General features: G+C 40.4%; 1 protein-coding gene across 2 annotated transcripts in view; it reads right to left on the bottom strand.

Annotated features, from left to right (window-relative positions):
- Window positions 1-3,113: 3,113 nt before the first annotated feature.
- The window catches only part of PCOLCE2 (procollagen C-endopeptidase enhancer 2), a 46,364-nt gene continuing 24,006 nt past the window's right edge, over window positions 3,114-25,471 (bottom strand). Inside the window, exons 1-9 of one of the 2 annotated variants that reach the window (XM_031596208.2) lie at window positions 24,225-24,533; window positions 23,456-23,564; window positions 15,755-16,010; window positions 14,491-14,615; window positions 13,198-13,334; window positions 9,033-9,187; window positions 6,776-6,859; window positions 5,200-5,367; window positions 3,114-3,648 (exon numbers count right to left, since the gene is read on the bottom strand). In XM_031596208.2, coding sequence (XP_031452068.1) covers window positions 3,512-3,648; window positions 5,200-5,367; window positions 6,776-6,859; window positions 9,033-9,187; window positions 13,198-13,334; window positions 14,491-14,615; window positions 15,755-16,010; window positions 23,456-23,564; window positions 24,225-24,313 — 1,260 coding nt within the window. In that variant the 5' untranslated portion in view covers window positions 24,314-24,533 and the 3' untranslated portion in view covers window positions 3,114-3,511. Of the gene's footprint in view, window positions 3,649-5,199; window positions 5,368-6,775; window positions 6,860-9,032; window positions 9,188-13,197; window positions 13,335-14,490; window positions 14,616-15,754; window positions 16,011-23,455; window positions 23,565-24,224; window positions 24,534-25,471 lie in introns of those variants that run through there. The other variant, XM_090147343.1, reaches the window with a different exon arrangement.

Genomic DNA, 25,471 nt, shown 5'->3' on the forward strand with positions numbered 1-25,471 from the left:
TGGATTGGATTCTAGTAGCAGTATTAGCTGCTTGGCACTCGACTCATTCTGGTTCGTTTTTCTGTGAAGCTGGGTATGTTTGTTGGTGTGCAGCTATTTCTAACTGCTTTTGTTGTGTTATGCAGTCACTAACACAGCTCAAGGGAACTCTTTGTGGTGTGGATTAAACCTGTGGATTCCAGACTCTTAGTTTGCTCCTGAAATATGTACTTGTAAAGTGAAGGATATCATAAGAGAAGTTTTTTTTTTTCCTGTAGTACATTAGAAGTATGACACCTTTCATCTGTTAAATCTTGTTTGAAAGCTGTTGCAAGGTTCCTGTTTTCTTGAATGCTAATCAGTATGGAGCTTCATATTACACAGTTGATCTTGTCTTATCCTCCAGATTTTCCTAATACAAGTGTATTGAACATGTATTTATTTATCTGTCCTAATTTGGCATTTTAATACAGGCTGTTCCAGAATTAGTCTCCGAATGATGGAGAGCTGAGATTTCCTATATGTTCACAGAACAGTTCTAGACACGTGCAAAGACAAAACTCTTATTTGAACTGGGATGTCAAAGGCTAAGCAGCAGCAAAATGAGGCAAAAAATGTATATACATAGAAATACCCCAAATAGTATTCTAGGTCTTGATCTTATGGATTTTAGTTTCTAACAGATTTAACTAATGAAGGCTTCCTGTGGTTTCATTAAGCTGTTTATTTGTTTGAGGGGACAAGTACATTTTGGACAGTCAGTTACCTGTCCCTATCAGACCTGCTTCTGAAAAAAACAGGAGCAGGGGCTTACAGGGCATGACATTTGTCCCACTTACCCTGTGTGATATTGCCAGTTTTGTTTAGTTGTGCCACTGGAGTTTTTCCAAAAGTTTTTTTTGCTTTCTTTTATTGACAGAGGAAGTCAAGTCAGCACCTGTTTTCATCTCTTTTCAAATCTGTACTCTTTTAAGCCATGCATCCTACCTTAAATGAAGCACTGGTTCTACTAGAATATGCTGTTATTTTAAAAACAATGAAGTTTGAAGAATTTGGATTGGAGTTCATTGGCTGTAGGATTCAGAATTTCATTATACAAACATCCATGCAAGGCATGGAAAGACTAAATACTTTTTTTGAGACTACTGAAGAACTTTGATTTTTCTTTCACATTAATATTTTTTTTGTCTTAAGGGCTTGTTGAATTTAATTTTTCTTTAACATCTTGTATATTTAAAAAGATGGAAATCTTCATGCTCCTCCATTTACAGCAGGAGGGTCAAAAATATTAATGAAAGTCTGCCCATTTGATTCTCTTGCTGAAATAGATTATTGAACATCACTTCCGTTGAAGTGATTTAGAAATTATATTGTTGTTAGATAATCTTTATTTGTTTGCAGGTTGCAAAAATTTAAGCATATGAAATCCAGTTGCTACATCTGATTTCAAGGACTGTCATTTTGGAAAGTTGTTGGCTCTGTTTTGTGACTGATCCTCCCTTGAGTAAACTGGCACTGCACTGCGCTTCCTGAATCCTGGCTCCTGATTCCTATTCCAGAGCTGCTGCTATCAGAGCTTTGACTTTTGTAAGGCTTGGGCCTTCCAAACAGGAGCGTGTAGCAGGAGGGAATCCCTCTAGATTATATATGCAGTGAGTGCAGGTGAAGAGAGTGTATTAAAGTGGTTTTCACGTATCCCTTAAACTGCAAAGTTTGCCAGTCCTAGAAAATATTATAGATTAATTACATCGAAAAAGTTAAATAGCATTTGGGTATATTTTATTTTGTGAAGGAATTTACAATAGAAGGAGTGTGTTGAGAAGAGCAGGCAGGCAGGAACTTTCTCTGCATACCATTTTGGAGAGGAGGAGCAGGCTGCCAGACTCTTGCTGCACTGAAAAAAGTTACATGACAGATGGTCTTGTAATCATAAATAAAAATAGATCATTGTAGTTCCACGCAGTTCTAAGCATGATTTCCACACTGCTTTTCCCAGGCTGCTGCTGGAAATGCAGAGAGAACAAACAATGTATGAAGCCCCTTAATTTGGATAAAAACTGATACTGGAAAACAAGGCCTAAAACTGCAATTTGAAAATTACTAAATTGCACCTGGTTTGTAAATAAATGTTATTTCTGCAGTGAAATGCTGTTTAGTTCAGTCACCAAGTCAAAATCTTAGTCTGTAGAATGTGGTTACAGCTCTGCTGAGCTGTTTGACATCAGCTGCCAGCACGGCTTTTTTGTACAGTTGGGCCTCCCTGTAATTCTTTTGTCTTCTGCCTAGCTAGCCATTAAATCTTCACAACGGATGCTGCTGCGATAGCAAGCTGCACCATGGCAGTACATCTTGGCATTTCGTGTGAGAGTCAGTAATTGAAGGAGAATGGCAATCCCTGTTGCCCTAATTAAATAAGCAGTGAGTGCTTCCAATAGGGACTGTATTTCATTGCAGTTTCCTCTACGTGGTCACAGATTATCAAATGAACTCTATCGCATTTACACACAAGGAAAACAAGTACTTAAATGGATCCATGATTCTGTTCCATTTCATTTTTTTAGTTTCTTGTTTTACCCAGTTTTTGATCAAACTGTTCAATTTCTCAGTATTAATCTTTACCTATAATCTGTTTTTATTCCTTTTTTTGGTTATTTAGCCTTTCACTTTCAGAATAACATCTGACTCTATACACAGAAAAAGTGACAAATCTCTCTAGACATACATTCTGCTATTTACGCTAATGGTGCCAGACTGAGTATTGCTGTATTGTCTTTTCTTTCACAGTGGAGACGAACTGAAACTATTTGCATGTGTATTTTACTGCCACTGAATTAATTACTTCTGTCTTCTTCCATGATTACCTTACAGAACTTAATAGTGACATTAATTATATAGCATGGTTATAAGTAGAGAAAAGCATGGTACTGTTGAACGGTTGAAAAGTAAACACAGGTTCTATTCAAATCAGTGATTCGCTGGCTTTCATGGAAGAAAATTCAGTCCCTTAATCATCAAGAAGGTATAATGTCAGTCATAGTATGCAAGACCCAGAACATCAAAAACATGTAAATAATAAAAAAAATGACTTTGATATTTAGCCTGCCCTGTTTTATACATAATGAACAACTAGTTGGTTTATGATTTAATCTTAAAATATTTTATTAAGCACAGGTAATAATGCAAGAATCTATGTGATAAAACAACTTGAGAGAAAAAAAAGCAGTGTTAAAATGAGTTACTATAAATATTGCACTTAAAATTCTTATTTTACATATATACGCCTTAAAAAATGGACAATTATAAATTAACCAAATTATAAATTTGGTGTGTTTCAAATCAGAAGGTTGTGCTGCAGATCTTCAACTTTAAGATTTAGGATTTGTAATTTTGTGTCAGGATTGTGCTTTGGTGGCTAGGATGGAAGAAGTGTGAAAAGGGTGACCATGGTCTTAGTGTTGGTGGTTGTGTTTTCATGACTTAAACTAAGTGAAAATTATTTTCCAAGAGAAATGATAGAACGCAGCTGCAGAGTTTAGTTATAACATGTTTTGTTTTTCAAGGCATTCAGGATCTTTTGGTTCTTAGTCTTAAAACTCATGACAAAGCTGTTCGGAAAGATTTTGCCTCTGCCATCTTCTTCTACCTGGCCCATGATGATGTAATTCAAACCTACAAAAGAGAGTATGATATTACAGAACAGACCTTCAAGACATGGTTGGGTAAGCAGAGTTCTCTGTGGTCTATATTCTGTTCTCAGTGTCTTTACTGTGTTTTCCTTCCTACCCAAGGCATATATATACTTCCTTATCCGTTTTGTACTTATGTAATGAACTACAATTACATAAAAATCAAGTAGGTCCATGGCTAAATACATACCTATTGTATGGCTAAATATATTGCAGATGTTTTTCAGATTCATTTGACGTCTGTATTTAATAAACATTCGAAATGCAGAATAAACAATGGATCACTTACTAACATCTAGAGAAGAATGCATCTCATTAATTTTTGGATATTTTCTCATACACTCAGCTTGTAGTATAATGCTCTTTAGTCTATTCATGCCCTTTTCGTTCCTCAAGGGCGTAAATATGGTCTAGGAATATAGAGTGGCGGTCAGGTAATCAAGGTGGGTTTGGTGTGTGATAAGCCCTGACTTTGAGGCAATCAGATGGATTTGAGTATTTGCATGGCTTAAAAGAGTTAGAGATCTGCAAGGCCTCAGACAGGAAGGAGTTGTGTTGTAGGGGGTTAAACAGAAATGTAGAAAGTGTAGATATTAAGTAATGGCTATTAAATAATTCAGAGGTAGAATATTTAGGTAGAGAAACTGAAGTGTGTGGTTTGGACCTAGTCTCCCTAAAAGGAGATAATTTGTTCCAAGGATACTCTTCTTTCTCCCAGACAGATGTCTGATTTCTGAAGAAACAAAGGTAAAAGCAAAAGCAGGTTTCTAACAAGGATGATCACTTTGATACTGCCCACTTAGAAGTAATATAGTTAAGTATCAGCAGCAATAGGGTCTTTTCGGATGCTTATTAAATTATTTTGACTGTTTCCTGCTATGGCTCTATGTTCTCCTGTTCTACCTGTTTACTCAGGAAGCAGACCTGACTACTATTTCATTTTTTGGTTAGTTACTTTAATGAGAGAGTATGTTTCTTACAATATCATATAAGTAGCCTTTGTTATATTTAACTGGAAATCTTTGTTCCACTCTATATAACAGTTTGATAGCTATAGAAATACTAGCTGTTTGCAGATGTAGAATAGGTAAAGGTATACAAGAGAGAAGCAGCAGCAGTAGTTAAATTTTCATTTGCTGTCACATACTGCTCTTTCAAGTTTAGCATGATTTTGTTTTTCCACTCTGAATAACTGCATATGATCCAAAATACATACATGTAAAAACAAAATAAAACAGAGTTTCATCTGAGCAAGCAAAATCAGATTTTACTTTTATCACGTATTTAAAATGTGATTTAAAAAAGCTTTTCAAAGTCCCTTGATCTAAGTAAGCCTAATACTTTATTTATAAATTTTAAGAATGCAGTATAAGCCTGTTTTTTTGTATTTTAAATTGATTCCATGTGACACAAGTAGCTGATTACAGAATCAATTACTGTAATTTTACTGATATTTGTGGTTGTATTTCAAACTGCAGTTTTCAAAACTGTTGTCTTTTACCAAAACACAAAGCAGTTATTTGGCTGTACTTACCTCTTCTGATGAGAGGACATTGCTTACATACTACAATAATCTTAGCGCTCATATTCTTTCCTGCTTGTTGTATTGCTAAGTTTCCCTCCTTGTATACATTAATGATTGATATTGTTGCATGCAAGCTTCCAGCCCGTGTTGTTGTTGAGATTACAGTTCCAGTTATTACTAGAAGAAATTACATTTGATACATTTTAATTATTTTTTATAATTTGATGGACCATAGAAACAAGCATATTTGCTCTTAAAAATGATGCAAACAATACTGGAAAGGTGGGTGTCATCAGTAATTTGGCAAAAGATGAGAATGAAAGTGATTTATTACTCCAGTGCCGAGGGAGAAAAAGCAAGTTTTGTATAGTGGCAGTGACTGTCAGCCACAACAGCTGCGGTGTGGTCAGTAGGATTTTTCTTTCTGCTTGTTCTGACATTGGGCAAGCCTGTACTGGTTGTGTATTAAACAAGGCTGGTGGTCAAGAGTGGTGAGGAGGTCATGCTGCAGCGACTACATTCTGCATCAGGGTGCAGTCACAACTGTAAACTGTTTTTCTAGTAAAATGATACAAAGCTGCTCCTGCTTTTCTGAAACAGCAGACTACTTCCAATCTCATGGTTTTAGTTATAAAATTAGAGAGAATTAGATTATTAAGTTGTGAGGGAATTGTATGGGAACTGTTGATCATGGCCTGAACCTCTGATTGACCACCTGAGACAAGCAATGAGTCAGCAGTGGGAGCACAGCTGAAGGCAATTCACCTGTGCTGCTGGAAGCAGTGGAGCCTGGCTGCGCCTCTCCTAGATCCTGTTGAAGTGCTGACTGCCACTGAGGAAGGGTCTCTTTCTGGAGAGAGATCCAGTTTATTGTGAGCCTACAGCACTGGTGAGCATTTTTCATTTATTATCTTCCCACCACAATAATCCTACTTGGCCTAACCTCTGTACACCTATTGTTTCTACACCTACTGATTGTATGGGGGATTAAGCTGTTCCATCAGAGATGGTATAAGGTAATAGAGGTTATAAGGGGTCAAAGAAGCTCTCAGTATTAATTTGGAAAATGCTTCTGACACATAAGAAATTGTAAGTGACAATGCCATTCAAATATAGAGAAGGTTGTTTGCTGTATCAGTAATTTGAGCGTGGAAAGCAGCGCTTTTAAACTTCCATGCTTTCTGAAGTCTTAAAAACGTTTTGGGAATCTGTAGACTGAATTCTGAAATAGCCAGCAGGTATGGCATAAAACGCGGCATAAAATTCCCTGATTACAGAGAAATGAGATGACAATACAGTAATTGAATCAGTATTTCCTATCGGAGACTGACCTATATTTAGTGATGTGATTTTTAGATAGAGCAAATATATTTGTTTCAGTCATACATGCAGTGCCTCTTCTGGGAGTACTTCCAGTGTTTTGAGTGATAGACATACTAATGTCAGATACACGTGTAAGAGGATGTAAAAATATCACCAATATATTAAGGATCACTCATAACTACATCTGGCAAAACTCCCAGCACTGTAAACATACATTTCCAAGCAATGATTAATTGAAAAGAAACAGACTTTGCTTTCTTACCAAAATTACTTGAACAATAATTGCTTTCTAGAGTCCCACTCCTCTTACACTTTTGCTGGCACAGGGCAACTGTAGGTTTCGAAACTTTGAAGAACAAAGAAGAAATTAAAAGAGATTTTCAAACAAATGCAAGTAGCATGCTTAAAACATATACACGCTAAGTAGATCTGATACTGCAAGGGATAAGTACCACAATAATGATGTGTCCCCTTTTTCTGACATCCCCTCCAGTCTTCTTTCCATGTGTTTCAGCTATGTTTGTATATTGATGGCATTATACAGTGGGATTTCTTGCAGAACATTCACGTTTGATTGTAGTGTGATCTTAAATGTGCAAGCTTTTAGTGTTGTTGCCTATGGCTCTAAAGCCATAGTAGTACATTAAAGTCTTATTATATTATGGTAATGCTTACTTCAGAGAGAGCGGGTGGACTTATATCTGAAATTACTGTACTGTGATGAAAGAGAGCAGAGTTCAAATTCCTACCTTTTTCTCTAAATTTTTTGCATTGCTTCATGACATGTAGTTCTGTATAATTTTGACAGATGGCATTTTGAAACACAATAGAATGTGTGAAGAATTTAATATTAGAGGCAACAGCTGCTTCATGCTGACATACATTTCCTTTCTGAAGCTGAGTGCTTTGTTTAAAGACAAGTAAATACGCTCCCTCTCTCTCCTTTCCTGCCTACCATTGGAGTAGACGTTAACAGTCTCTGCACTTTATTCAGATTATTCAAATTATTGGTAAGTTTGAGGTGAGCGATGGAGAGATTAAGAACAATAATAAGCCCAGACAACCTATATAAATGGATTTATTTTAAAAACAAACAAAAATGCCCTAAAATAGTTGTGAAGAATACTTTTTTTTTCTTTAGAATGAAGTATTTTGCAGAAGTATTACTCAGCTTATTCTTTCTGAAAAAGAGCTTCTGGCCAATTTTCCAACCAGTTATTATTAATATTACTACTTCTAATGGTATAAATTGGTTCAAAAATAAGATTTCTAAAATTCAAATGAATGACGCTGAAATCTTGTCTTCAGTGCAGGTCCACGATGGTTAGACCTTCATATTTGTTGTTCTGCCTTTTGAATCTCGACTTTAATACTTGAACCACATTTAGTGATGTGGGATTTTTGTTGTTGTTTTTGTTTTGTTTCATCTTAATGGGATCTTCATTTGGTATTCGATAGGCCTCTGTAGAAAGGCTGCAGTGTGAGACAGGTGACAGCCTGGATTAACTGAGACCAAGTGTTGGAAGTAACAACTTTATGAAGTGCTTTACGAAAAAGAGCTGAATTATTTATTACCAAACTATCAGTTCCATCAGGATGATTTGCAGTTAACTGTGATTTCATTTTTATACTGCTTTTTTTAATCTATTTTAAATATCTTTCAGTATTTAAGCACCACAGCTTCTTTGTTTTCTTCTGGAAAGCCATTACTGTCCTGACTTCTGATGTGTTTTAAGTACAAATGAGGTTGTGATGCCAAGCATCATAAATAATTTGGTTTTGTGCTATAACTGTATCTTAAACCTCTCATCCAGGTTATGGAAACTGCAAGACTTTATCCCTTCAGAACCTCAGTAATAGTTTTGGCAAGGCCTTCAGAGAAATCCTCCTTTGATCTTTCATATGTGCTGTTTCATCTTAAATATAAAAGGAGCTTATTTTTAGTCTGACATATTTTGTTATAAATTTCTGCCCCTGAACATTTTTGAATAAATACAATTTTGAGAGAGGGTATGTTGATAGGATGCTCAGAAAATGTGAAGATGGCTCAGATGGTTTAAATAGCAATTTTGCTTAATCTTAATAATTAAATGAAGAGAAATATGGCCAAACGTTTACAAATTAGCTTGTCTGGAAGAATTTTTTTTTTAAATAAAATTATTTATTGAAATATGTGGACCTTCCTATAAAAAAAAAACAACACAAAAACACAGTAATTGCTCATTCTGTGGAATTTGGTAAAAGGTATTTGCTCATCAGCTGTCAAAATGCTGAGAAGAGATGATATATCCTCTTATCTGAAGTAACTGTTATAGTGAACTGAAGAGATTTCCTGTTAATAATATTAAGTAGATTCTACATGCTCTCTTGAGTATATTAATTTTTAATTAATTCTTTCAACATTTTAAGCACTAACAAACCACAAAACTGATTTTAATATGCTTCACGTTACATTTTTCTAATCCTCTCTTCCTGGAATAAATTAGTTTTATAATCAAATAAAGCCAAAAAAAACTCACCTGATGTAGCAGGGATTGTTGTGGTAGTAGGTGGAACTGTAGTTGCGGGTAACTTTTTTGGTCTAAATTTATAATGGCCAATAAAACCATCAGCTGTTAAACTTAAATCAGATAAAAACTGAATGAACAACTCATTTTTCTCAGATAGAATAGGCCTGGAATAGAAAAACAAAATAACTTCTATTAGCTTTAATGTCAAAACCAATAAAACATGAATAGCGTTCTTACACAAAAGAAAACAGATTGTGCTTCAAGTTTATTATTGATGTAAATGCATTTCTGCCCCTAGACTACTACTAGAATACATGCTCCTTTTGCTAGCATGTCTGACACTGATGCTGTGACTGTGAAACTCATTCTGTTGAATCATGAAAGCCTCTGATTCCTGAGGGTTATGGCAGTATAAAGATCTTTAAATTCTTCTGTGTGACTTCATTGCAGACTTCACTTCTGTGAAATTTCATTCCATGGGGATAGGTTAATACAGTGAGAAAACACGTTAAACGAATCCTCAGTAGGTAGCAGAGTTGAGTAAATGTTTTTGGGCTTCAGTTTGTTTTTGTTTAATTGAAAGTATATTATGTATTTGGAAGGTCTCTGAAATTCTCCAGTAAAATCACTAAAAATATTTTGGGTTGCTACTTCTGTGTGGCTGTATTTTGCCAGTGATTGGATTTTTATTAGTGAGGCCTTACAGAGCTAGTGGTGTAGTCTTGTTAGGATTTGAATTGTCATAAATAAGTGCTTGTCAGTGTATTAGTTTCTAGTTCATAAACTGGTACCTACTGTGATGCTAACTAACTCTGGATGTAGACTCTGTTGAAGACTTCCTCTAGAGAAAATTGTATGGCATGCAACTCTAGCAAAGGCGCCCAATGTGAGCCTCATTCTTTTAAGCATTCCACAGACCTTGTCTCAATATTGATTAATATCTATTAACATCAATTTTTTCAAGCAAGACCACATTTTGTTTGGAAAGAAGAAGAAAAATGAATATAGAGGCAGGCAGAACTTGAGAGAAGAAAGTAGAAAATGGTTGTAAGATGTATTTTCGCTAAAATGACCGTCTTGCTTCTTTCCAGAACTTGTGATAGTGTTCATGAGCTTCGGGCAGAAGTTCTTCAGAACTTTTCATAATGCTTTCTAACACCTTATACCTGGAAAAACTTATGATCGACTCTTTTTTTTCTTTTCCTTTTCAGCAGGTATTACAGAAGTCTGCTCGCTAAGGGCTGAATCTGACACAAAAGTGCATAATTATCTGAAATTCTGTAGATTTACTTTTGCTGTGGTAAATGCACAGCCTATAATTTTCTTACCACAGCACTGATAAAGGCTTTGGAATTAGGAGGGTACTTACCAGCTGTAGGAAAACGTTGTTCTGCTTGCTAAGTACTAGATATAAAAAGCCAAAATCTGAATCTGAAAAATTTGACCTGTATTTTTTTTAAGTGTCTTTTTTAATCTCAAGTGCTGGTTTTGTTGCTGTTTGTTTTTTTTTTCCTAATAAAATGTTATTACATGTACTACTCATTTATATTTCATACTAATTGTAATTAGGAATCAGATATGTGGTTACACTGTATGCTACCTGGTCTACAGTTGGATCTGGGTTCATCTCTGTAACCATCAAATAAGTTCAAGGTATTCACTTCATTCATACTTAAGTATGCTGTTTCTGTTACAGCATACTGTATCTGTGCCATGTTACATTATTTGTAACCACTCATTAATGAATTTCAATTTGCATAATTGCATAATAGGCAGCTAATACTCTTTATAGAAGGCTTTCTTCATTATTCATTTTACCCACTATGGTTTGCTTTTCTTTTGTTACAGGGGTTTGTTCCCCACTGTTTTTCTGGTAAACTATGGTGAGCATTTTGCAGCTAGTGGAGAACCCCCAGGAGACACACTTCTCACTGAATACATAAGTTGTCCATATATAACTCAGCAAGGGAAAGTGACCGTGTTGAAGCTCTGTACTGGATCAGGTTAGTAAGCAGTGCTGTCCTAAAATTGGCTGTCAGTACACTTCTAACATTCTGTAACAGGAAATCTCATCTCTAAGCTATGTGGCCTGGGTCTGAGCCCAGACTTCTGCCCTTATTTGCCTGTTGCACAAAGTCCGTACTAAAATGTCTGTGTTGTGAAGCCCGCTAGAACTTTGGCAGACCAGTGTACAGCTTTGACCTGCTTTGGGGATAGATGCTGAGCCACAGCTGAGAGGTGGTTTAGGAAGCTACTTCTGGCCACCTCTCAGGGATTAACTGGCACTTCTTTCTTCTGCACTGCCTTGTCAGCCAAGATCAGATCCCAATGGTTCGAAATGTACTTGTGCAGCTGGCCTATGTCTTAGCTGGAAAGAAGCAACTACATTCCAGGGACTGGAGGCCACCAGCTTCATTTTTAAAGGGTGATGTTCACTGCTGCCTTCTGAGAATCAAGGGAAGGATAAGATCTTGTGGAGTTCAGTTCTTATCTTCATTGGAAAAAGTCTGTAATGTCACAACTTACATACAGTGAAACTAGACTCTGACTGTGCTCTTGTCTTGTGGACTCCCTAATACTAACTGCCTTGCACAGTCTTCCTCCATCTCACAGCTTTTCTGTTGGAGGCAATATGGAAAGATAGTTCTACTTCTGATAGTGAAGTCCTTCTTGCAAACAGGGAAGTGATTATGTGTGTAACTGCAGCTAACATTTAGTCCCTTGCATCGTTTTAATGGCCTGAAGTAGCTAGCACCTAAAGAACGTTTTACCAGTAGCAGTGTAGTATCAATATCTTCTCATATTTCAGTATTTAACTGAACTACAAGAAGGCTCCACTGAACTTAAGCCTCAAAAGGTGCATCTTTTCCAAAGGGAAACTAATAAAAGTTTAACACCAAAAGCTTAAGGTGGCTGAAAGAAACTGAAGACTGTATTTCAGGTGCACCCTACCTACCCTAAATTAAATTCTTAGCAAATATCTAATAAATTTGTGTAAGGCTAAGCTTACTCTTTTTATTTCTAGGACTGTCCTGCTATTAGGTAATGATCAAAAATAGCAAGAGAGAGTGTAGCTGTTGCATGAAGAAGAAAAGTCTGTAAGAGTTCTGCAGAACGTCTGCCTACCCTCTTGTCTCCAGAGGATATACTGTGTAACCTTAGAAAAACATCCAACCAAAACTGCAAAAACCTCATAGTAAATCTCAGCCCAACGCACTGTCCCTAGAAAGACTAAGGCATGCTCCACCTTGCCCTGTCGCAGCTGCTCTTGGGAATCAAACTAGCTGTTGCTTCTGAGACTTAATTCTATTCACACACATTAGTTTTACTAGCTTGTATATCCTCTTCATTCTGTAAAGCTACTCCTTTTTAAGAGGCTTAATGGAAGAGGTATGATGTGGAGAGGGAAAAAAAAAAAAAAAAAAGCTAATAATTACTAGCCTCGCACAAGAAAATTTATATGCTTCTTAAATAATAATGTTCTACTATTGCCAGACCTGTTTATATACTGATGATGCCTCTGTGTTGGGGGGGTGTTTCATGGGGGGAGGCAGAGCCAGAGGGATGATGTTGGGGATATTTTGGGTGAGATGGTAGTTTGAATGTGTTGGGGTTATTTTTTCTGAGTGTGGTATCAGCAATTTGGCAGCTAAGCTGCCTGAAAGCCTATGGTGGTACCCAACATGTTCATGTGCCATGAAGGGGCACTGCTCAGCACAAGTGGGAGGGCTGGTGAGCAGCCATGGAATGAGCAGAAGTGTGTGGCAGAGGGTAGAATGAAACAGAGTAAAGAGCCTTGAGACTAGGGAGGTCAGTTGGATCTTTGCAATTTGATATCTGTTATCAAAACACAGTGATGCTAGAATTCAGTAGCATTAATACTGGTATTACATGTACATGCTAATACCAATAGCATTAGCGTGGGTATCATTAGAGAGGGCTCTAATGAGGCTTGAGAGACGGGATGGAACTTGGATTGGAAACAAGGATAGTCACCAACACGAGGGAAAAGGAAAAACCTGGGGAGAGATGGATATTATTAAGCAACTTCTAGACATGCAATTGAAGGTAGAAAATGACTTATTAAGGAAAAAAAAATTAAAAGCCAAGTATAGAACTGTTAGCAAAACAATACATACTGCTGTGAAGCTCATAATCATTGAAAGTGACTTACGCTGGTGGACTGTCTCCACAATACTTCCCGATTCTTTTAGCATCATTGATTTCCCCACCGTTAAACACAGCAACATAGTCATATCTGCAGTAGTTGTCTCTCTCCACATCAAACTTCTCAAATTTTAATTCTATTAGCTGCAGGGAAAGTGCAAGTAATTTAGTAAGACTTTGATAACCAAAATTTGTTAGTGCTTTTTACGCTAAATGGCCTCTTCAGGTGCGTTACTGATTTATTTTTGCTGTCTATAATGGTGAATTATTCAGTCCACCTAATATGGGTTTGATATTTTAATCCATGTAAATTCTCTCCAGTAGAGAAATAGTTCAAAATATGACCTTAATATTCTATAAAATATTTTGTTCTCAATTTTTATTTGAGAGATGATTAAGAGTAGTTCTTTTTATAAAAAGAGGAATATAATAACCTGGAGATAGTTAAGAAAAGTAACCTACCAATGGGCTTGGTGACTAAGATTTCTGACTTTGTGCCAAGTTAAAGAGCAGATTGCTCAGCAGAAACCAGAAAATGTGAAGCTAGAATGAAGATGAGCTCTACAGTATAGGGAATAACATGTTATAGCCACGTGTGGCTCAGTGGCAATCACAACCTTTCTCTTCTGCTCTCAGCTCTATTTAGGCCTTAACAAAATGGGGGAACTTGCACTCTGAAGGCATCTGGCTAAGTAAGCGTGTTATGAGATGAAGCCTTCAAAATATAAAACAAGACAAAATTAATGAAACATATATTGGAGATCCCTGTGTAAGGCTCATCTGAATATATTCCCTGTGCTGTGAGCAGAATCAAGAACAATTTCTGCTTTTAATAAGCTGAACCAGCTCTGCCTGGTTACCTCAATGACAAACTAAAGTGAAGTTGAAAATGCTACAAATAGTGTTAGACTTAAGCTGAACATTCATCACCATCATTATCGTGTTGCGTCCTGAGATGATCACTTCCCCTAGCTTATTTTGCATGATATTTTGTTGATTAACAAAATCATCTTCAAAAGATCTTCTTTAAAAGCCTCACCAGTTATAGATGCTCTGGAAGTTGAATACAGGGGAATTTATCAGAGTGCATGAAAGGGTGTTTAGTGCTTCTCGTGTTCTCTCAGCTGCCCTATGTCACATTAGAAAGGTGAGTACAGCTGAAGTGCAGGTGGGCCTGCGCTCTGCTCATCTCCCTGACTTCAAGTTTCAGCCAGGCAGTATTTTTACCACGAGTGCAGCACGAGTGGCACCGCTGTGTGTGGCTGCTGGGGAGGGAGGTGCGGGTAAGGCAGCGCGTTACCTGGTTCTTGGGGGCCACGATGTGCCAGGAGCACGTGACGCCTGCTGGGTAGTCCCGCTCCGGCCAGTTGGGTGTTTGGAAGGAGCCAGAAGGCTTCTCCAGCCGTCCCCCGCAGTACTGGTCACCTGGAAGTACAGCACGCTGTGCATGGTATAAGGTGGGTGATGGGCTGACCTTGCTGTGCTGTGTGCTGGTGCCCAGGTGCTGCTGGGGCCTCAAGGGGATCTGTGAGGAGAGGCCGGGCTGTGCCATGCTGGGCACTGCTGGCTCCAGCAGCCCCAGTGATGTACAGCTTGGCCCAGTAGCATGCTGGCAGCTTCTCAGAGTAAATACCATGAAAAAAGGGCATGAAACACCAGAGATAGAGAAAGACCAGGGAAGGGAGAAGCAGCCCTGTGAACAGCAGCAGGAGGAGCAGAGAGTTCACAGCACTCGGAGCCATGTGGAGCTGGAAGTGTTCCCTGAGCTGTGCCCTGTGGAGAGCCCACCACAAGCAGGTGTGTTCCTCTGTGTCTTTTCCTCAGCCCCAGGTCACACACCTGCACCAGGTATGTAATCCTTATTTGTAATAGGATTTTGAGTCTTTATAAAAGTGATTTCATCATGTCATGGTTGTCTCTATCTTCTGACCTGTGCTGGTAGCAAAAGCCTTCAAGTGGAGTTGGTTGGCAGGGCAAGAGCACAGTGACACGTCCTGCCTGTCATCTCCAAGCAAAAACTAATGCCTTTGACTACAGTTGTCCCTAATACATTTTTCTTTCTTATTTTTTTAAACCAACATAGAAATTTACAACCCCCAGTGTTGTGTAGCACAGCACTGTAGCCACTTGAAGAGCTCCCTGAGAAAAAATGCCATCTCCTTTCCTTTGCAGCCACTTGCTTTATATATTGGAAGTGACTGCGTTACCCATTTGCTTTCTCCACATCAATCCTGACTTCAGGGCCAACTCCTATACTCTCGTGGAACTGTTTTCCACTTTTCAGTGCTGAATTGTATCTGCCATTTTACTGACAAGCTATTAGCATATGGCTGCTAGATGCAGCCCTTCCGCAACTCTCAGAGTACAGTCAGTTCTCTTCTTTACCACTTTGATTACCTAGCTGTTATGGGTAAGCAATTGTACTCTGCTGTTTGCTAAGCGAGTTAGTTAATGAATACATTGAGCACTACAATTCCTAGTGCCTCTGAAACTGCATCTTATGCGTTAGTGTAGCTCTCCATAAAGTTAGATTTGTCTTCAGCACGTATGTAACTGTTGGTTACCTCTTTCATGTGGCTCTGCTGCAGAAAACTTTGCAATGAATCCACTTCCTGCAGTATTAGCATCTGAAGTCATCTGCACCAACATTTTATTGCTGCTGGATACCAGGGCACCCGGCTTCACTGTACCACAGAACCTCCCAATGCGCTGTCCGTTGGTGTGGCCGCTGTATATATCCACAAAATCGTATCGGCACAAATTGTCACTTTCCAGGTCTAAGTACCTAAAAGAAAGAACCACCACTTTTCCTTCGGGAACCTGTAGAGAGAGAGGGAGGGAGACAGAGATCTTGAGGTGTGAGTGACAGCACATACCTACCCGATTTGTCTACGTGAATGTTTTCACGTCCTTCTCCTCCTGCCTATTAAGTTCTTTTTGCCAACTATACCCCAAACGATGGTTTTTAACATCTTACTGGGCCAATTGTAAAAATAAGGCTCTGCCCATCTCAGCTGCTGTTATCTTCCTCCCGATGCACAGTACCCTCTACCAGATGCTCATAGCTGGTAACGTGCCATCACCTCCCTGTTCAGTGTGGCAGGTTTCACTTACTCCTGCTGAAAGTACGTGCTCAGCCAGGCAGCCCCCTGTCACCGAGGGAGGCTAGGGGGTGAAGTGAACAGGGGTACTTGCTTTTAAATATGGAACAAGCCATTTATAATTTTGAGGAAGTGAAATGGCTGCTCTCGTGTTGCTGATTGGTCATATGGTTTCATAGGGTTTTATTTATTTATTTGCATAACTTACATTTTACAGCTAATGCTGAACAACCTTAATATCAGCTATTGGAGTGGGTTCATTCAGCTTGAAGGCTGCACTTACATTTGGAAAGCATGTGTAAAACTATAAAGAGTTCCAAAGAACCATTAGTGGGTGTCCTCAATACACAAAAAGTTTTGTTTTCTGAAGTATTTGAGAAAACATAAGACAGGGTACATCTCATGTGTCTGAATCTGTGGGCATTGTGAAAGAGGGAAGAGTACTGACAAGGATGTAAATTAACAGAGGGTAGTAGCTTTCAAGGAGGGGAACGTTCCTTAGGATAGAGTTGCAAGCTTTTAAGAGCATAAGCAGCATGCTGGGAAGTGTAAACGATTCTAACTAGCACTCAGTACTACTTAACAGGACAGAAAGAAGAGAAAAACTATTTTAAAGCACAGAGGGACCTCAGATAGGCAGAATGTGATTATCTTTGCTCAATTTGTAGGCCGCTAGAGCGGTTACCAATTAAAATAATTGCAGCTGTCCTGTTTTACTGAGACACTGCTATTTTCTGCTTTAAATACATAACACACACTTAATATATCTGCAGTAAGTCCATATTTACACCACTCCATTTAAGAGCTTGTGAATTTTTTCCTTCCTTAAGAGTGACTCATTTTAAAAAACACCAGTTTGAGATAAACTGGACCTAAACTGTTTCTATATGAAATTGTCAAACAGTCTTTGAATTCTCTCAGTTGTTGAAAATGCTTTTTCAGATGGAAGAGGATAGATGGAAATGAGTTCTTAACCCACAGAAGAGACTAATAAAAGCAGCAATAACCAAATGTAATGAGAAAAACATGCTGCTTATATATTAAGGTTACTTGTTTCTGTAGCTACTTTCATGTCCAGTGCCAGTACTGATCCTGCAGGGCAGACTTTGCACAAGCTGATCACATCTGCCCAGGGCACACATAGATGCTGGCTGATCAGCCCTGCTGCATTCACCTTGTTGTGTAGAATTTACTGTCAGAATATGTTCCTTTAATCCTTGTTCAGAGTTCTCTCCAAAAATGCATTCAGCTCTCCTGTGCTGACGCATGTTATTACTACTACTACTAGTACATCAAAACCACAGAGCTCATCTAATCTTACCCAGAAATTCCAAAGCACAATGACTATGTTTTAGAAAACTTTAAGGTCAAATGTTAGGTTTAGCTCTCGCGCTACTGAAATGAGCAAGCCCTGTACAGGAAAATAACCCACATGTGTATTTATTCAGCATGAGGCCAGTACAGACGTGGGGACATTTTGTAAGAATTTCTGTGAAAGCAATATGACTCCTTGGGTTGCTGATCTCGTAACTAAACCTCTCGTTATTGCTTTCACTTGTCTCCTGGTCTGGATCACTGAGAGGCATTAAGGCATGGATCATTTTAACAGAGAAAAGTCTAAGAGGAATGTGGGATTCATGTCAGAAGAACAGAAGTTATTTACAGTTATCCTACAGACTGTGTGTGACTAAAGAAAAATGCTGGCTGTAAATTTAGTCAGATAAAGTCAGATTTAGGCAGTTTAAATAAAAGCATCCTCTTTTCAGAAGTAGTAAACAGCTGTGTGTAAAATAATGTGTACTCTTTTGGAGTTGGAATGCTTGTTATTTTTAATTTTATTCTGGTACAACAGGAGCCAGGTGACCTTTCAAAGTCACCGTGTTTTAATTTAACACAGGCTGAGCTCTTTGTCCAGCATTTCCCACTACATACTTTCACTGTCTTGCAGTTTTGCTACAACTTACTCATCTTTAATGAGTTTCCCCTTTTCCTTCCACTGTTTCTGAAAGTTGAGCTGCTCCGTCGTATTAGAGAAAATAGTTTTGTCAGTGCTTATCAGATTTTCCTTACTTTCTCAGCTTCATTTTCTTCTTTGAAGACACCTGGTCCCTTCAGGAGCTTGGAAAAGGAAGCTGAAATGTGGGAGCTGGCTGATTTTGGGGTAAGGAAGAGGATTTTTGCTTTTCCATAGCACTCACACATTTCACCAGGCTTCCCACTCCCTTGTGCTGCCCCAGGTGGGGCACTGAGAACCAGCACATATGGCTGACCAGTGACTGAGGGAGAGGAGGATGGCAAAGCAGCCCGACTGAATTGCCAGCCTGCATTCACTCCAGTCTTGGGTTTTCTGTTTCGTGGTAAGGGGAATTCTATGCATTGTTATATGCTTCCTTCTTTCTTCACCACTGACTGTGTTATATTGTATTTCATGACATTATGTATTTTCTAACAGTTTTTATTGTCTCTAGCTTTCAGTCTACTTGATCTTGGCCAAGACTGTTCCCCATAGTTGTACTCAGCCCCACGGTCACGAACGTTTAACAAGAAGCCTATGCAGACCTTAGTTGTCAGAATAATCCTTGCACACATTTAGTCAAATTTGAGAAGAAAAGTTGTTTACATTTATGTGAACTGGGTCCCTTAATAACAGGTACTACTTTCTGTCATTACATTATCTATTAATGTCATTGCTTTATATATTACTGTCATTACTTACTAAAGTAGTATTTGTCATTATTCACAAAAAACAACAAATGTGTTGTACCATGCTGAAGGAATTACAAGTTTGTGGGCTGACTAGATGACACACATGAGTGCAGATGATGGCAGTTCCACATTCTGGCAACAGCCACACCAGTTTGCAGCTACTCCCAAGGAATCCCACCCTGAATACATGCATTTTTGGAAAACAATACTTTTCTTTAATTTCTACCACTTCCTTTTCAAAATGTTGAAAGCCAGCGTGTTAAAATCTGCCAATGTTTATCCTTGGACATTTCAAATAATTGCTCCATGAAAAACCCAGGGGAGAAAGCAGAGGCCAACATGACTCAGTTTTGTTTGAGACACATCCAAGCCTGATGCAGCATGAAGATGGGATACCTCAGGGGAGGAATTGGAAGGGATTGTAGCTCTGCTCACATGAAAGATAAAGAGAAAGAAGTCAAAGGAAGAATATGATGTGATGCCTCCCTTGCAGGGTGTGCCCTATTATTCTGTTTTATCCGTCCAACTGGTATCTTGCAATGACAGAGCCACGGCTTCTGCTCCTCCTTGTCATACTGAGGGTGACTGACCCTTACCTGCCCTTTACTTCACTTACGTGACTCTCCAAACTTCTTTAGGATCAGATATTATGGCACTGAACTCCTGTAAGGATGCTGCTTCTTTTTGTGAATTTGCATTATTCACACTGAAAGCTGAAGGCAAAGAGTGCTCCCTGAATTTTGGGGAAGAGTTGTTCCAGAGCATAATTTTCATAAATCATCCATGTAGGATATTAACCTCTTGGAATGAGCATGATTATCTTATATATACAACCTATCACAAAATAAGATTACTAAATCTTTTTTGGTTATTATTCATTGCAGGTATTTAATGTTATGTTAATTAAAATTTACTTACATTTAAAGTACTGAAGCTACTTTCCTGTTGTTCTCACTGAAAAAAGAGCTTTTTCATCATTATGCCTCTTCCAGTTTCTGGGGAGAATTCCCAAATCATCTCACTCTTCCAAATTATTTGTTTTAGATTGTTTGCTTTGGAAATAATCATCTGTTGGTGAAAAACCCTGAAATACTAACTTTCTGAGGAAATATTTGGGCTGATTTTTAAACCTATACTGTAAATGTTTAATAGCAAAATACTTGTATGTTATGCCATAGCAGTCCCAGGTAGACTTGAAAAAACGTATCAGCTATTTTCAAGCTAAACACATTAGTTGTCTCTACCAAGAATGAATGTGAAAGATACTTGGAATGACATCTCAGGATGAGCCACAGTTTGAGCCCAGTCTCTCGTTTCCTAGCTCCATTCTCTTCAGCCAGAAAGAACGATTCAAGAAATTCTTATCAGTTTGCTCTCCCTGGCAAGCCACCAGATTCTGTTAAACTATTCATTTGCAGTCCATGCAACCATGAGGAAAGACCTTCTCTGCAGGAAGCTGCACGTCTATATGGGAAAACAAAGGGCAGATTCCCAACCTCCCTGATACATAAAATTTTCAGACTCTGTTTATTGTCAGCATATCTGCCAGGACAGCTCCTGAACCTATAAAAACATAACCTTACATAACTCTGACAGTCTTCAGTATTATTTTTGCACGTAAAATTGCAAGACTTTTAAAAACTGCAGTCTGCCAGAAAAACACAGGCTAGTGATCCAGATTGTTGGACTGTGTGACACATTTATGTGAGGTGATAGCCAAGAAGGATTACAGAGCATTAAAAGTAAACGTATGTGACATTTTAGATAAAGCTGTATACATTACTATAGGAAAGGAAATAGCTGTACAAATGACTTCTCAGCAAAGCCAACTGAAAGCTGCAGGGTAGTCTGCCAAGGTTGTAATAGAACCACAAGCATGTGCTGAACACTTCTTAGAGCTCTTAGAATAGAGGAGCTGTTTTCTTTAGCCAGCTGAAAAAGTCCCAGTCTCTTGAACTAACAGAACCATAATTGAGTTAGAGAGACTCTTCTAGCTCCAGCAAACCAGTTGGAAGGATTTCAGCTGATACACTGCTACATTGCTTTATCTGTATTACCCATACATTTTCCAAACCTGCTTTCTTCTAAAGAATGAATTAGCTGTCGATGCCTCGCTGGGGATTTTCTCTCTAGGTGATGAGATCCTCTAGTTGAGAAAACACAGCCTCGTGCTTCTTGAGCCCCAGATGGAAAGCAATCCATGTCTCTCCCAGCCTTGCAGTTTGGATTGATCCTGCACCAGACAGTGGGTTTCAGGAAGATGCTCAACGCCATTGAGTAAAATGGACAGGCAAGAGCCTCACTGACCTTCCAAGATGCTAAATGAGGAAGCTTAACAGAGTAACTGCAGCATACGTATTTCTTCATGGCTATGAAACTTGCTTTTTTCTTTGGGTGTTTCTGTAAACTGTTTCGAGTATCAGCATATCTGGTGAAAGGAGTTTGTTGTTTAAACTCCAGTAATCCAAACTTTCCTTTAGTTTGGTAAATCACTCATTTTACAGACTGAGGCTGCACAGTTTGATAGGCCTTCCCTAAATTCTCCCTGCACTTCCAAAAGACAGGGTGTTCTGCACAATTCATGGGGAAAACATCTGCTTGGCAGAGTGAACAGTGTCTAATTGGAGTTGCATGATGTGGGGGCACAAGGAAGCCTCAGCTACTGCAGTCATGCAGCCCTTCTCTGACCTTGGGTGAGTTACAGAGGGCAGGACAACATCAGCCAGAAGAGCAGGGGCAAATGGCAGCAGAGCTGCAAAGTAAGGATGAGGATAGTGTTGAAATGTCAGAAGCCATTGACTTCCCTCCCATACTCAACAAGGCCGGAGTGCAGACACAGCTCTGCTATGGCTTTGTGGTAAGGCTGCTCACACCTGTAAGGCTTACTGGGGTGCTCACATCTTGTTGGCAATAGCAGCTTTAAGTCTGCCATGAAACCATGCTGTGAACTCATTAAATACAACCAACTGTCCTCCCGTTACTTCCAATAGATGCAGAATAGCAGCTCCAGGGGAGCTGCTTCCATTTACCCTCTGAAAGTTTTAATGGTAACAAAAATTATGCTCTTGTCATCAAGATAACTATCCTTCAGATTTAGCGCTGAACTTTTGAACTTCTCATACTGATTTATGTTGGTAAACTAACTTGCATTATTTTTCCTTCTATTTCAGGCGTGTGCCTATGACCCCAAATGGAATTGGTGTCTGCTGTTCAGATGGCCATGCTGAGTGCTGAGACCCCAGCCTTTTCAGACAGCAAGAAGCAAGTCTATTTGCAAGCACACATCTCACACCGTACTCGTCTGGATAATGCCCTTCATGGATTAAAGGTAACCTTTAATGCAGCCCTAATAATTAGGCAGCATGAAGGTGCAGAAAGCAGCTGTTGCAGCTTCACAGCCTTGTCCTTCAGACAAAATGTTTAAAATTACATCACTCATTGGTACAAGAGTTGTTTCAACCAAACACTGTAAACAGATCAATGCCTCCTGCTTTGCGTCAGCATCTCTATAGTAGCAGGAGACAATTACCCTGTAACATCCTGTTCGGCTGCCATCACTGGCCCATAGTGCAGGCTCTGAACTAAGGCTGTCTTTACTGCTCCCTTCAACACAAAGACTACTTTGTTAAATACTGCTTATTCTTCTGCAGAGTCCATATTCCAGGGCTGAATGTCACAGGAGCTCTTAGCGAGCTGTGCATAAAAAGATGTAAGGGGAATTCGGTGGGCAAATATGGAAGGCTCCATTTGTACTGATATGAGGAAAGGGAAGGTTGTTTGTTCAGATCTCTTTTCTGAGTCTGTGAATTAGGACACATCCAGCACTGAACTGTTCAGGCCTTGTTGCCTAATGGTGTCTGTGAATACAGTGCCTCTGCCCTACAGCCTCATCTCAGCATCAAAATATCAAGTCACACCTTATGCTTTTTCATGGCCATCGGTAAACGTAACAACACCTCCTTTTTGCTTTGCTGTGTGACATAGCCCAGTTGTCCTTCCTGGCAGAACAGCGTTACTACGAGCATACTACAAGCAAATCTATTCATGCCATTTTCATTTCTGCTTGAAACTTCTGCATCTCCTTGCCAATGAGTTTTGCTTTTCAAGTTATTTTATGTTGCCTACCCCTCAAAGCTTTGCTTTTACTATTCTGGTCTAACTGCTGATTTCTGTGCTGATGACAACTGTACAGGTTTGCTCTCAAGGGGGTAGATTTTAAAACAGTTAAGACATATCTATGGAAGCCAGTGAAAATTTGATCTGACCGTAGACAAGGTCTGTTCTTTACTGCAGTCTTTAGCCACTCTTATCATATATATCAGAGCCATCCTAAAGTGCTCTGGATAGTTGAGCTGTGCTGTGTTCCTGAGCTCACTACTGCACACATCTCCTGCCCCTACGAACCACTGGCATTAACAGCAATTCATTGCCTGACTTTGTGAGATTAAAAGTTCTTACCGTGATCTTCCAGGTACATTTGCTGTTTGGAGGGTACACTCCTGGAAATCCTTCACTCCCAATGAACCCCGACTCTCCCGATACAACTCCTCCACACGTAAATGTAGGCCTGAGGATAACAGGGAAAACAGCACTTCATTTTTAACCACACTTCATTTATTGTTTGTATAATAAGAAAGGGGTGCTGACAGTCTGAAACCTTAAACCTGGAAGCTGGAATATTTAAAATTCTCAGTAACTTCAGACAAACTTTTCATTGCCTGTCTGATGCCAGCAGGGACACTGTGTGCAGTGCAACAGCCTCGACGGGTACCTTTTGTCATGTTCTACTGTGCGAGGTGGTGGCGGTGATGCATTGTAGAAAATTGCTATTCTAATTATCAATAATTATTAACAAGTCTTTAGATAATAACGTTAAGTACTAATTCTCATCTATCCCACCTCGCGATGCTCTGAACTCAGCCACGTAACAAAGCAGCTCTCCGGCGGTGTGCTACAGCTCGAGGCCACCAACCGCCCGCACGCAGCTCGTGAGGCTCAGCCCGTGCCGGGCGGCTGTTCCAGGGCTACAGGCGGCAGCGCGTTCGGCAGCGTTCGGCACTCCGCGCCGCTGCCGCCGAGGACACGGCTGAGCTGCGCACGTGGGGACGGACGGAGCCGCGCCGATGGCGCCGCTCTCGCCCGGCGCCGTTCCGCGCAGGAGCCCGGCGCGCCCGCGGCGCTCGGCGGACCCGGGGGCGAGGCGGGAGGGGATGGGTCGGCCCGGTACCTGGGCGGCGGGGCGGCGGGACGCGCCCTCGGCAGCAGCAGCAACAGCGGCAGCAGCAGCGGCAGCGACCGCGGGGCGGCGAGCGGCATCCTCGGGCGGCGGCGGCGGCTGCTGGGGCCGGGCTGGGGTAGGGCTTCTGCGGCTGCCGCCCGCTCTTCCCGTGCGCCGCGACCGGGGAGGAGGCAAAGGCGTCCGCGGCCCTCCGCCCCCGGGGCAGGGCAGGGCAGGGGCCGTGCCGGGCAGGACCACGCGCCCGCCCTCCTTCCGCGGGGCGCGGTCGCTGCCGGCTCCGTTCTCCCCCGGGGCCGCTGCCCGGCGCGCCCCTCGGTGCCCAGGGACTGCGGCCCCGGCCCGGGCCCCCCCGGCTCCGCCCGTTCTGCCCTCAGGTGGTGCGGCGCTGCTCCGCCCGAGCGGCAGTGAGCGCGGCGTGAGCGAGTGTGCGGGAACCGCTTCGTCCCGAGCTCGGACGGCCGTGCTGTAAAACACTGCTTCGTTTAAATTCTAAAGCGGACTTTAAATGCTCCTTCTTGTTTACCGGTTGGTAATCCTGACCGGTTTCAGCAGCGTTTTCGCCCTGGCTGTGAAAGATGCTCATTAAAGGGCTGCGGCAGAGCTCACAGCAATGAACTCAGTGGTTGTGTGTTTGTGGGACTCGGGACCAGGATGTTTGGGAAAGAAATGGAATACCAGCTCAGGTATTCAGCTGAACACCAGAAAACTTGACGTTAAAAACCTAGTCCCTGAAAGCAGTGTTAATACAGATGGATAGTGACGGAGGGTGTCAACCTGATAAGTGAAAATTTACCTTTTAAGGATGGTTTTAAGAGCAGCCTGTACCTCCTTGTGCTTTAAGCGCTTCTTCCCATAGAAAAGGTACAAAAATTTGCATGAAGCAGAAGCTGGGGGAACTGAGCAGTGGAAGGCTCTGCAGTTGCCACGAGGCAAGGCAGAATGCAAACCTGTTCACTCATTTCTGTGCTGTTTGTTAAGTGCTCACTGCTCGTATTCCTGCAAAACACAAAGAAGGCTGCTCCTTCTGCCACAGCTTTGAAGCAGTGCTGTCTTACACGAAATATACTGAGAATTAAACAGAAAAAGGATGCTGCAAGGTAGCGGATGTAATGTCTGTTCTCTCGTTTCTGTAGAGCTGGATGAAGAAAGCAGTATGATAGCATGGATGTGTGTCTGTGCTGGATTTCCAAGAGGATTTGTGTAGCAGAAGTGCAGCTTCTGTTGGGGTATCTCAA

This window comes from Phasianus colchicus, chromosome 10 (assembly GCF_987193195.1).
Source record: "Phasianus colchicus chromosome 10, bPhaCol1.hap1.1, whole genome shotgun sequence".
NCBI classification, from domain to species: Eukaryota; Metazoa; Chordata; class Aves; order Galliformes; family Phasianidae; genus Phasianus; species Phasianus colchicus.